The sequence below is a fragment of the Podarcis melisellensis genome (assembly GCF_964234715.1).
Source record: "Podarcis melisellensis genome assembly, chromosome: 15".
In the NCBI taxonomy this organism is placed as follows: Eukaryota; Metazoa; Chordata; class Lepidosauria; order Squamata; family Lacertidae; genus Podarcis; species Podarcis melisellensis.
The window spans coordinates 5336427-5350062 of NC_138532.1; the positions used below are offsets into that span (position 1 = coordinate 5336427).

The window sequence follows — 13636 nt, forward strand, 5'->3', positions numbered from 1 at the left end:
CTGCCCAGAAACCTCTGTCCCGGGAAATGTGGTTCCAGAATTGGCCTCCACAGTCACTTATGGACTCACTATTAAGACCATGTTCATGGAAGACAATCTTACTTGGCTACGAGTGATCACCAAAGAATAAGAAGTTGCTTTCATGCAACCCTAATTGTCTAGCTGTAATAGAAGAGATACAAATAACAGCCAGGCCTCATATTTAGCAGTGAGAAGGGAATGGGTGGTGATTTATTACTGACATGAGCTGAAAATATACCACTCTTCCTGCACAGAATACATGAGATGATATGTATTAGTAAGACTAAGGAATTGCAAATATAGAAGCATATGCTTTACTTACTTCATCTCTTTATAAGAAAAGCTTGGTGCATATACAATGCTTTCTGATTCTGAATTATTACACACCCTCCAACTTTCCTCAGCTGAAAGTAGGGACATTTTATTCTACATCAGTATCACTGCTTGTGCATTTCCTCCTGGTCAACCACTAAAGTTATTAGAGGAGACATCAAAAACTGCAATATTTTGAGCACAGAAATCTTTGAATTTATGTATTGCATTTAGGAAAGCCTGAGGGAAAAAGAAACCCCAAATCAATAAATACAACTAAATGTGTGTTTGTGTGTGTAGAATATGCATTTATGAGTATTTATGCATTCATGACTATCATGCATTTATGAGTATTTTGGAAGCAGAATACCTTTGAACATCCATTTTTATTGCAATTGTGTTTTTACATTGTGATTTTATCCTGTGAACAAATTTAATAAATAATCCCAATGTTTATTTTGGGGTCCAGGAACATATAAACTTTTGAGTTTGGGGATACATAAACTTCCCTTTTTTCAGTAGTTCCAATTTCTGAGCAAATTATGCATGTATAAACAACTGCAGCATCCTGGTGCTGTGATGAATCCTGGATGGATCAGCTGCACATACACCCAGCCCAGGCAACCTCTCTCCCAGCTGCCCTGGGACTCCCCTTCACCCAAATGCACAAAACAGGAAAACTCATATCAGATTTCATTTCAGCTCGTGGGAGAGATCAATGCCTTTTTCCTGTCCATGTGAGAAGCCAGGCAGGAAGGGGATTTTGAAGGGAAGTGTTTTTGCTTCAGAGAACCCTTCCCCACCTTCCCAAATCCCCTTCCTCTCTAGGAATCTAGTCCAGTTCCTTTCAAGCCACATATTTCTCTACATCTCTCTCAAACAGGAGACAAAGAGGAAACACCCACCACCCACACAGGTGGTGGTGGCTCAATGACACTTCTGGTTCCCAAACAAAACTGGCAATGAAAGGGGAGGCAGCAATGCAAAGAACCTGGACCGATCCTAAGAGGTTTGGATGCAGAGCAGACTCTTTCCTTTGCGCACAATGTTGCTGCGCAGCTCATAAGAGCATGCAAATGAGAACCCAAAGTAGGTTGCCGCTTCTCTCTTTCCCTGGCCAGGAGATGGAAGGGGCAATGAATGAAAAAGTGGAGAAAGCTTTGAGGTTTTCTTTTTTAGGGCAGTGGGAATTTGGGACTCTGCATGACAAAGTGAGAAGCCATGATGGCTTAAGGGTTTGCATGATGGTCCCAGCATTTTGGGGGCAGTTAGAGACTATTTAATTATAGTTAGGAGATTAGAAATTTACCATAAGTTCATGGGTTCCCCTTTCTTGTGCAAGATTCCCTTCTCCCTTTCTGATTTGAACTATGGTTAACATTATAACTGCAACAGTATCCTTGTTAACCATAGTTTTAGCACTAATCGTGGTCAAAGCAGGTTTGCATGATACGGTCTGGGATTCCTACAGTTTACATTAAGGAATTATGCCTTGGGGCTATAATTCTGCGCTCAGTACTAGTACAGGAGGTTGCAGTATTACTTCTCCCCTCCTTCATCAGGGCACCTCTGTGCTTAATACACCTCAGGTGGACCAAGTGATTTATATCTCAGCAAACTTATCACTCTAAACCACAATCCTTCTGCATACAACAGTTTAGCCACAAATTCTATCTATTTTGAGCACATTTATTTTGCTAACCAAATTAGATCCCTGGTATAAGTTCTAGAACTCCTATTGAAAATTGCCAAATCTCAATTGCATTTTCTAGCACATCAAAGAACTTTGCATTGGCCATTATTCTTGGTAAATGTTCACCTTTCCATAATTATGATTCATCTGTGGCCTGCCACGTGGCTTGTGAACTGTTACTGGTAACAACACACTGGAAGCATAGGGAGCTCTAAGTATGAACTTTGTCCACTCAAAAATTCTGGCTCCATTTTAATTTGGGTCCATTTCTTTTTTACCTTAGCCTGACTTGAAATGGGGCTTATAACCCCCCTTTGCTTCACATAAACCTCACTTTTCTCTGAGCCTTACCTCTCTTGAGCGGGTAGCAGAAAAGTGTGGAGGACTTACATCCTCACTCTCTCCTTAAAGGTAAAGGGACCCCTGACCATTAGGTCCAGTCATGGATCACTCTGGGGTTGCAGCTCTCATCTCGCTTTACTGGCCGTGGATGCTGGCGTACAGCTTCCAGGTCATGTGGCCAGCATAACTAAGCCGCTTCTGGTGAACCAGAGCAGCGCACGGAAACGCTGTTTACCTTCCCTATTTGCAATTTGATGTGCTTTCGAACTGCTAGGTTGGCAGGAGCAGGGACCGAGCAACGGGAGCTCAACCCGTTGTGGGGATTCGAAATGCCAACCTTCTGATCGGCAAGTCCTAGGCTCTGTGGTTTAACCCACAGCGCCACCCGCGTCCCTTTGCTCTCTCCTTAGCTGGAAGTTATACACAGAACATAATTTCCTCTTAGGAAATCATGGCACTTCATATTTGAAAACTACAAGCTCCCCAATGGCAGGATGGTTGATACCTTAAGCATCATCTGTGTCAAAGTTGACCGTCCCATTTCCAGGTGAGGTTTCCCCCTACTTGATGTAGGGAATGTACAGGGAAGGCATATATTCAAGCATTCTTTTTAAAGCTTGTTCATGGTTTGATAGGAATCCTCAAGGGTTCTTAGGATGAGCCAATGGGGACTAACATTTAACTGCCTTCTACTGTCAGGTCAGGGCAGTTAAAAGGTTACGGTTTTTGGGTATCTGGTAGGACTCAGCAAGTCATATCTCATGCACTGCTGATATATCACTGAATATTTACAGCTACATCTCTCTATAAATAATAATATCTGGCAAGTAAGCTGGGTTTGGCTTAGTGGGTCACAAGCTATGCACTGCATACATTGTGGCTTTAAGACCCATAAAGGTGGACAGGATTTATGGCTTTAGAAGGACAATATTGACAGACAAAGTGAAATTCCTGGCCAGATTACTTATTCTGGCTCGATACAATAAGAGCATTTCATTATCTTTTGTGATAGAGCCTTTTCAGTTGCAAATCAGCTTAATGAAGCTATTTATATCTGGGATATCTTGTCTCTGTCAAATGCAAATACTCAAGGGCCATGAGGAAGTAAGAGCACATTCGCTTTTCTCTCATTCCCTAAGTCTTTGTCATGCCCTATTTATTATTTGTTTGTTCGTTTCATTTCTGAATCACATCCCACAAAATATCCCAAAGCGATTCAACAGTTATAAAATTTCATGTCCCACACAGATACAGACTGGGATTAAAATACCCACTTAAAAGGCTTTTGGGGAAAGAAAGGTCTTCAACAGGTGCTGAAAAAGTAATGGAGACAATACCAGGCTGGCATATAATGGGAGGGGGTTCCAAAGGTTAGGTGTCATCACACTAAAGGCCAAGTTCCTACTTTGTATGGAGAATTCCTGATCAGAAAGATGGTATCTGCAGGACTCCTTTTCCTGAAGAGAACAGTGATTGGTTGGATGTATAAGGGGTAATATATCCTTATAGGTATAGTGCCTGGGCCCCTAGCTTACACAGTGGCAGTTTATTTTCTTGCAATATCCATGATGTAGTTTCAGGGATTGTGAAAAATGGAATTTGTGGAAAATGTAAATGGCAGCCTGCCTTAATAATCAGAGACCCACCTATGTAGGAGGGGTGTAACAGAGGGTACTAGCCACTGAAGCATAGAGCCTGGTCTGCAACCAGATATGCCACTGACTGCAAATCCTATCAAACTTGCAGTCATTTAGGTAAAGGTAAAGTTCCGCTGGACAGTTAAGTCCAGTCAAAAGCGACTATGGGGTTGTGGTGCTCATCTTGCTTTCAGGCTGAGGGAGCCAGCGTTTGTCCACAGACAGTTTTCTGGGTCATGTGGCCAGCATGATTAAACCACTTCTGGTGCAATGGAACACTATGACAGAAACCAGAGCGCATGGAAATGCCATTTACCTTCCCGCTGCAACGGTACCTATTTATCTACTCGCACTGGTGTGCTTTCGAACTGCTAGGTTGGCAGGAGCTGGGACAGAGCAACAGGAGCTCACCCCATCACGGGGATTCGAACCACCAACCTTCTGATCAGCAAGCCCAAGAGGCTCAGTGGTTTAGACCGCAGCGCCACCCGCGTCCCTTTTTTACACTCATTTACTCTACATATGACAGAAGAGAATTTTCTAGCCCTCAAATGCCATACGTAAGTAGTTGCTGTAAAAGTCAGTTTACAGTTGCATTTCTCCTTTCTTCAAAATTACATCAGCGCATTGAAGGAAAGCACAGGCACCTAATTACACACATTTGAAAGAAATGCCCTTGATCTGCTCATTGCTTTTGGGGATACAACTGTCCAACTGCAATTTGCCTGCCAGCCTGCTCTCATTACTGCCTCCAGAACCCATGATAAGGTTTTAGCACTTGCTACCAAAGACCATCCTGTATTTGCCCTTTGATAATTATTATTACTGCTATGGGAAAGAGCAAATGGTCTTTAGTCTTAGCTTAAATGTTACTTTGGTACTTTTAGCAAAGCACTCATTTGCAGCAGAAGCCTAAAACAACATTTACAAGGCAACACATATCCTTTGATTTGTTTATGAGACAGTGGGATTGGCCTTTGATTCCTACAAGCTTCAATGTTGTATCATCTTGTTTCATTTCTACATGGAAGAAAAATATCCTAGACTCATTCTATGTCCCTGAGGAAGACCCCCTTCTCTTACTCTGTTGACACTGAACAAGTTCAGTCTACAGTGATCTGTGAAGCATGGCATCTGATATACACTATGAGCATTACCTAAGCCCCAATAAACTCATATTGAGTAATTCATTGAGTTCAGTGGGCTTTGAGCAGGACTTATAGGCTTGTTTCTCTCTCCGAGTTTTTTTTTCTGGGGGGGGGGGATAGATTGACATAAAACCTGATAGAGAAGAACATTTGTCAAACAGGCAGAAAAAATACTTAAAATTGTAAAATATTTGGATATCCTTCTGTCCTTTCACTCCATTCCATGGTAGGGTCACTATACCCTGTTAAAATTGTGAATATATATATATATATGGATAAATGAATTTCATCCAAATAGAATGCCAACTACAATGAAGAAAGTCAATTACTACAGTTGTGATCCCAGTTGTCATTCCACCAGAGTGCACATATTAGCTAAGGGTGCTGGCATAAGAAGCCCAAAGAGTCAATGTTGCAGCATAGTCACAGAAATCCATCACAGAGTGTGCCCATCTTAGGTTACACCCAACTTTCTGCACACAAAAGTGGACATTGGTCTGACAGATTTGGGTAAAGGTTATTTCACGACACAGTCAGTCTAGTGTCAATCAACAGAGAGGGAAGGAACTGTTCTCAGCATTCAAGTGCCGTAGTGCCAAGGTGCACAAAGATAATAATTATTACGGTAATACTCTTAATTCCCCCCCACAAGCCCCCTATGAAGCTGTGGGCTCCCAGTTCCTGTGGAGATGCCTGCCTTTGAGGCAGCAACAAATATTCCTGCCAAAATATACTGTATAAACATGAACCAGAACATCCACCTGATACAAATGGACTCCAATGAAACAGAGTTGTTGACTGGTTCCTGCAGATCTAAAATTGACACATGAGGCATTAAGCAGTGCCTGCCAATAGAAGCTTTATTTGTTTTCTTCTCAAGTTATTAATTTCAGCAAAAATAAAAAATAAAAATGCTTTTGAGTTTTGAATTTTTAAAATTAGGACCACATTTAAATCCTTTATTTATCAAGGCACTTTAAAAAGGAATTAACACAACATTTTCCTTCCTTGCATTCTGAGGAGATTTTAAAGCACATTCCTAAATGCATTGAGGAACTAGGACAAAAATACTGGGAGGAAAGTTCATAAAGTCCTCTGCTTGATAATTCATTTGAAATAGGTCAGAAAAGTCATGGAATTTTGCACTGATCCCGCCACTGCCCTAGGCAAAACCAGGATGTTTAAGTACTCGGGTTTCTCATCCCCTGTTAGAGTCTAATAAAATACAGCCTTATTCACCTCCCCCCTTGACATCAAGGGTGTGGCAGAAGTAATGCCTGGGAGGCCAACAACTTTGAACCAGCATAAAATGGCTAGAGGCTAAAAGACAGGCCTAAATGCCTTCATCATTGCTGTTTATTCCAACCTCATCTCAGACCTTTCGGGACTGAACTATTGAAAATAACCACAGTCACTTTCCTGATTGCTGTAATTTAATTAAATAACCTTTCACACTGGGCAAACCCAAAAGCAAAAAGGCTCATTAATCTTTCTAGTGATTAGAGACACCTCAAGAGCTTCGAACATTTACCTCTCCTTCCCAGCAGCAGAAATGGATTTAGGAGGATCATGGTTCATACCTCACATTCCCTGGAGCCAGAAATGGTATACGTGCAGGGTCCAGATCCATTAACCGATACATCCATGGTCTCGGAATTTGTCGGCTTGTAGTCCACATAATACTCCTGTAAAGGGGAGTTCATTTGCCTTTCAGACTCTCGAGCTTTTTTCCGGCGCCTCTTCATAAGAGAGTGTTGCTGGATCTGTTTCATGCTGGCTGGGTAGCGCTTCCATGAGACGTAGATGACCAACAAAATCATAGCCACCGATAGAAAGAGGGCCACACTTCCAGCAATAATCTTGTGAAAGGAAACATGCTCATACTCTGGCTCTGGTCCAGATGTTGGGAAATCTGGAGAAGGATTTGCTGTAAAAGAGGTTGGCTGATAGTCTTCCAGTTTGGGAAGAGTAGGCTTTGGAACAAAGATGGGCCTCTGCTGAGTTTTAGGGGCCTGGTAGGGCTTTTCAGTCACCACGACTGGAATTTCAGCACAAATGTTGTAGGTTTCTACAGCATCACTCACTTTCTCACCCTGGATATGCTTTGGGCCTGCACAAATCATGGTACTTTCCTTGTTTCCTTTGAAGCTTTTAAGCCAATTAAATAGAGGGCAAATGCTCCGAGTACATTCCCACATATTTCCAGAGAGAGTGATGGATATTAAAGAAATCCAGGCATTGACAGTCTCCTGAGAGATGTTGGTGAGTTTGTTGGAATCCAGGTTGAGTTTCTGCAAGTTGGGCAGGCACTGGAACGTCCCAGGTTCAATCCCTGCAATGTCATTCCCTGATAAATCCAAGTTGTGTAAGGAACTCCAAGTCCACGTTAAACCTTGGCTGATGGATCTGATCCTATTCCATTGCAAGTAGATTGAGCGGAGGTTGAAGAGACGTGGAAAGTGAGCAAAGTTGATCTTAGAAAACTGGTTGTGCTCCAAGTGGAGCTCCGTTAGCTTCAAGAGGCCAGCAAAAGCATTGCGGGATAAACTCCGTAGGCGATTGTAGCCCAAATCCAGAAAATCGAGATTGCGACAATCTTGGAAAACTCGAATTGGAACGGTTTTCAATGAGTTTGAACGTAAGTGCAAGATCAAGAGCTTGCGGAGACCTTTAAACTGCTCAGACTGCAGTGCCTGCAGCTTGTTGTATGACAGGTCCAGATTGCGGAGGTTGGGGACTGGGTGAAATGTTTTGTTTTGCAGGTGGGTAATTTTGTTGGAGCTCAGAATTAATTCCTTCAGCCTACGGATGCCCTGGAAGGCATCCTCATCTACGGAACTGATGTAATTATGGTCAAGGTATAGCCATATGAGTTGGTGAAGGCCTGCAAACTGGTTTGGCTTAAGCTTCTGGATGCTGTTGTACCGCAACGATAAGCCTTGAGACCCTCCGGAAATGTTCTGAGGGATGTCTCTGAATGCATGAGATTCGCAGTACACAATTTTGCCATCACATCTGCAGTTCTTGGGGCAAGCTCGTTGAGCCCCGGTGAGCGTCACAAACAGCACTGTAGGGAGGAGCACCAACACTGCACTCATGCCTCTCAGCTGCTTGATTACATGGAAACCTGCAATATTAAGAAGATGAGAAACATACATTGTAAAACCAAACAAACCAGAGGCTCCGGATTCATCAGTGGGACCTTCTAATAACACAGAGCAAGTCTAGCCTCCTTACTGATTCTTTCCCTATTTGTTTTGCCTGGAGATGCTTGCTCTTCTTCCCTTCTTCCGTTGCTTCTTCCTCCTGCTCTTCCCAGTTCATATATACCACCACACTATTCAGTTACCTTGGTTTGATTTATGACCTTTGAGGAGGAACTAAGCCCTCCCCACTTCCACTTGTTTTTGACTCATCCCCATGTGCATCAGCAAGCTACATCTCACCAGAACATCCTTATTCCTAGGATGCTGGGATTTTCACAATAAACATATTTGTCAAGTCACTGTGATATAGCTTTTGGAAGGAAAAATGACTGACTCTAGGGCTGTTCATAGTTCCTGAAAAAGCAGGAGGTTTCTTAATAAACCAACTTGCTAGTACAGGTCCCATCGACCCCTTAAGAATTAGCAACCCAAATTTATAACTGATCTTTATAGCATAGCAAACTAGTAGTCATCAAAACTATGCATATATATAGAGTGCAAGGTAGGATTCTTTCATGTGAGCTAAAAAATAATTCAAGCCTGCAGAAAGGTAGATTGGTGTGCATGCCTGGTGTGTCATATCTTGTGTATTAGGAAGTCTCAGAGATAGCATCCTAATAAATAAAGGGCTTCCTAATAATCGTAACAGACTTGCATATCTATCTTCATATATCATTGCTTATATAGTGATAACTATCACCTGCAGGTATGTTTTAATGCACAGCGGCATGGGTTTATTTTAGTGTATGTGTATATATGACAGATGTTTGCAGAATAATATTCATTTAGCTTGATGTGAATGGCATACTCCTAGCAGCAACAGAGCAAAACTGAGTCAGATATGCATCAGATTCTAGCCAATTTTAGTATTTTACATTCCACATGCCAGCAACTTATTGTACTGTAACGCTTCAGTGTGCATGCAGCCCACATAGCCCATGTTTTCTGAATAACTATGAGGGTCTTGCATGCATGTATATTCACAAAGTGTGTGTGGTGAAGTCGGGAGCAGAGAGAGACTTTTTCAGACCTTACAATAATCTTTGAGCCAGTGGTTCTTTCCAGAGTTGTAATCTTTCTGGTGATTCAACTGCATTTTTTCATCAGGAGAATTTTTGAGAAAGAGCTATTGTCTTCTCAATAATAAATAGTTTATTATTATTATTATTATTGGGGTGAGTGGGAAAGAGAAGGGAGAAAAGGGACAGGACAGAGAGGGAGAACGTATAGTTATTTTCTCTGATGTCCCTGGTTGAAATCAAGAGATACTCTGTGTGTGTGTTAGTGGTGTGTGTGTGTGTGTGCGTGTTAGTGGTGTGTGTGTGTGTTAGAGCAAGGAAGTATTCCTAATCTCAAGATCTTTTGACTCTTGTTTCTAATCTTTCACTTCCATGGCAAGGCTTTTTCATTTAAATTCTGTTATTTTCTTTTTACCCCTAAGACAGGAACAGCAGCCAAATAGAAATGGTTTTTGGCTTACAGATGGAGGGGGGAATGTAACCTGTCACAATTGGAGGGGGTGGGGAAGGAGCAGCTATCAAATGACTGCTGGAGATCTAAACATATATTTTGGGAGCAGTGTCCCCCCCCCTTCAGATACCAACTCAGCCCTCCTGAACGCAGGTCTACAGCAAAATACCTCTTCCTCACTTTGCCTTCCTGCATTCAGCAAAAGGGCTAAAAATTCAGATGTCCCCCAGAAAAGCTTGCTCAATATGAAACCGGGCAAACCCTTGATGGGGATGCAACATGCATTTGTCTACTTATGTGTGGACAGGGAAGCAAAAGAGAAGCAGAGCTGGGGTAGGAGTGGGGGAGGAGGTGGGGGGGGGTGGATGGGAGAGCAAAATCACTCCAGGATGTATGTATAACTAAAGGATGTATGTGTATCAATTAAGTAAGGACATGCATCGAGAGATTAATCACAAAAAGAGACACTGCAGGGACAGAAACGGAGCAGGGCAGGAAGGAAGGGACAAAACACAGAAGCTAAAAATATAATAGCAAGTGAGTCACCTGGCAAAATAAGGCACGAGCGGTGCCGTGACACAAACACCTTATACAGTATATCTCTATATCTCTTTATGCAGCTGTCCTACAGATAGTGAAAAGTTCGCTTACCCATCCTTTTGTCATCGGCAACTGTGTCTCCCTTTCTTTCCAGCTGTTTTGCTTCTTGTCGGTGAAGATGGTTTTCCCCCTTCTTCCTTTTCTCCCCCCCTTTCCAAGTCGGTCTCTCTCCTTTAAACCATCACAATGTTCATGTCACACACGAGCCCAGCTGCCACCTACTTCACCGCCATCCGGCGTGAATGCCAGGAACCTACACAAAGTTCCCGAGAGAGGGGGGAGGGGGACGAAAAAGAATTTAGGGGAGATGGGGGAGGGTTAGGGGATGGGGATGATGGGGGTTGGGGAGGGGGATACAGGACTGGAAGATGGGGTATGAGTGATGGGGCAGGAAGAGGAATGGAAAGGGTGTTGGGGGGGTGGGCAGGTTTGTTAACCTCTCAGAGCCATGGAGCACATCAGCAGGAGCATCGATGGGGAAGCTTCAGTGCCGGAGCGACGGCGGACCACGGAGGGAAAGCAACTTCTCGAGGAGAAAGAAGGGCAGGACGCTTTGCCCGGCTCCGAGCAGCCCTCTTCAGGCGGCTGCCCCCTGCCATCCCCAGTCACAGCAATCCATCCTCTGGCAGGTCCCCGGCGATGGGCGACGATGCCACCAGGCCTCCAGAGCTGTAGAAGAAGTCAACCCGCCCCCCCTCCTCCTCCACCAGACCCGCCACCCGCTTTTACTCAAAGCTGAGCTGGTTAGTTTTCTCCATTTAGCCGGTCGGGTTGACAGTGTTCCCTCTTTTTGTTGTTGTTGGGCTTTTTGTGTTTTTGGTTAGCTGTGCTGGGAGAGAGAGGCTGCTCTCCTGCACTCATTCAGAAGGCTTTTCAGACAGCGAGGATGCTCAGGCGCTTGTTGGTGCTAATGTTCTAGTTTGCGATACACTGAGTGCCCTCCACTGGAGAAAACAGATCACATATTAAAGGCACGAACAAGTGAGGCTGTCATTGCTATGCAGACTTCCTTCTTTCAGGAAGGGAATTAAAGACACAGGCTTGCTATTTCAACGCCCACCCCCCACCCCCCGCGCTCCTTTCTGCACCGGCTCCCTCCCCACACATCCCCACACTTCAGCACCTCTGGACCTTTCCCAGATGTGTGATGCCGCCGATTTGTTTGCATTGGCTGGAAACAGGTTCGAAATGACTCAGAGCCTCACTTCTTCCTTTTTCTTTTTAATTGTCGTTGCAAGGTTCCCATCGAAAAATCGGGAATTCCAACTTTAAACCCCCGAGCATTGTAATTCTGACCCTCCCCCTTCCCTTGCTCTATTTTTCTTTCATCACTTGGACTGGAACGGGGTGCATGGGAAAGCTTTCTGTTTGCAGATTCATAATTTGTGTGAAAGGCATCACTCATGGACTAAAAGGAAATTGTATTAAAAGCAGCTTTTTTGAACTGTGGAGGCACTGAGAAGGGTGAGAGAAACAAATCGATATACAGCACAGAACTCAAGATGTCTAATCATGGACACTTGTTAATATGGACCCTGTTGTGTCATGTTTGGTCCTTCTGCCCCCCTCCCCAAGAGGCGAATGCCAGTAATCAATGGAATTAGCTTGTGTTGCATGCAAAAGGTCCCAGGTGCAATCTTGTGTGGTGCAGTGGTTAGGATGTTGGACTAGGATTTATGGGACCAGAGTTCAAACCCCCGCTCAGTCATGAAGCCCACTGGGTGACCTTGGGCCAGTCACTGCCTCTCAGCCTAATCTACCTCATAGGGTTGCTGTGGAGATTCAATGTATGGCACTTTGAAGTCCTTGGGTTAAAAAAATGGTGGAATATAAATGCAATAAATCAAAATAAAAATCCATGGCATCGTCAAGGTAACAAGACCATGGGTAGGAGATCTGGAAAAGACTCCTCTCCACTTGATACCATAGTGCAACTTCTGCTGTAGCCTGCTGCACTACCATAGTCTTCTCCAACCTGGTGCCCTCCCCGTGGTTTTGGACAACTCCCACCATCCCCACCCAACAATGGCTGGGGATGATGGGAATTGTAGCCCAAAACGTCTGAAGGGCACCCGGTTGACAAAGGCTGCCTTAGTTTATGAAACACCACACTATTCAGTGTAGACAATACCGAACCAGATAGTTGAGTGGTCTGACTCAATATAAAGCTGCTTTAGTTTATATGACAACATATAAAAATCCAAACTGGAAGCCAATGGAACCCCAACATCTAATGAAATATCTATGTTTAACCAGTGATCTCAGGGTTCATGGCAACCTTGAGATCACTGGTTGAAAGAAGGTTTTTAAATTGTGTTTACAATGTGTTTATACTGTTTTAAAATTATTATTTTTGTAATCATCTCTCCCCCTGCTGCCCTGTTCTTCAGGAGGAAGAACAGGATATAAATCTGGCATGATCTACTGTATGTCTTAAGCTGAATCCCTGAAGCATTTATTTATGTGGTCAGTTCATTCATTCATGTCGCTACCCTTATATTAATATGTACTGGACAGCTTAAAAACAAAACAACATTAAAAATGTGAGATATAAGAATCAAAACTAACAATGTGCAATAAAATACATGCATCATTAGAGACAGCACAATCAGTTAACAGCCTGGGTTCAAGTACATTAGACTACAACTGACCAGGCTTAGTTTAACCCACAATTTAAAATCCTGAGTGAATAAAAATGATTCTTCCAGGGTGCCAGTACTGAAAAGGCCCTCTCCTTGATAGCCACCTGCCTCACTTTTACTAATGCCACTGGATTAAGGCCTCCAAAGATGACCTTGGTTTCAGAAGGCATAAGGGCTGAGGGGGTGATCTTTCTGATACTATCTGACTTGTGAGGAGAAAGAAGAGGGCAAGGGAGGCAGGCACAGAGAACAGTAGGGCCGGTTCCAGTAGGATTGCCCCCCATGCCAACTTTAAATGTTTATTTTAGTCCTTGAAAATTGTAAACCACCGTGGGTGTCTTGGCAGAAAGCAGGTCTATAAATGCAATGAATAAATGAATAACTAAAAGGATAAATAACCTGGTCTCGATCCAATTAGAGTTTTGAAACTTTAGAACCAGCACGTTAAACTGGACCCAGAAACAACCTGGGATCCAAAGTCATCTTACAGTAAAGTGTCTTATACTGATCTGGAACACTTGGTGAACACTGGTTCACTAAGGCCAGGATTAAGCATATTTATATG

The 13636-nt window shown here is 43.3% G+C and overlaps 1 protein-coding gene across 4 annotated transcripts in view; it reads right to left on the reverse strand.

Annotated features, from left to right (window-relative positions):
• Positions 1-11412, reverse strand: part of LRRTM4 (leucine rich repeat transmembrane neuronal 4) — a 407607-nt gene extending 396195 nt beyond the window's left edge. For 2 of the 4 annotated variants that reach the window (XR_014163348.1, XM_081890971.1), the window contains exons 1-2: positions 10481-11412; positions 6685-8280 (exon numbers count right to left, since the gene is read on the reverse strand). Coding sequence is in view for 3 of the 4 variants with exons in the window: in XM_081890971.1 (XP_081747097.1) it covers positions 6728-8280; positions 10481-10484 (1557 nt within the window). In the remaining variant the exon portion in view is untranslated. The remainder of the gene's footprint in view (positions 1-6684; positions 8281-10480) is intronic. The other 2 variants (XM_081890970.1, XM_081890969.1) reach the window with 1 other exon arrangement.
• Between the last annotated feature and the right edge of the window lie 2224 nt (positions 11413-13636).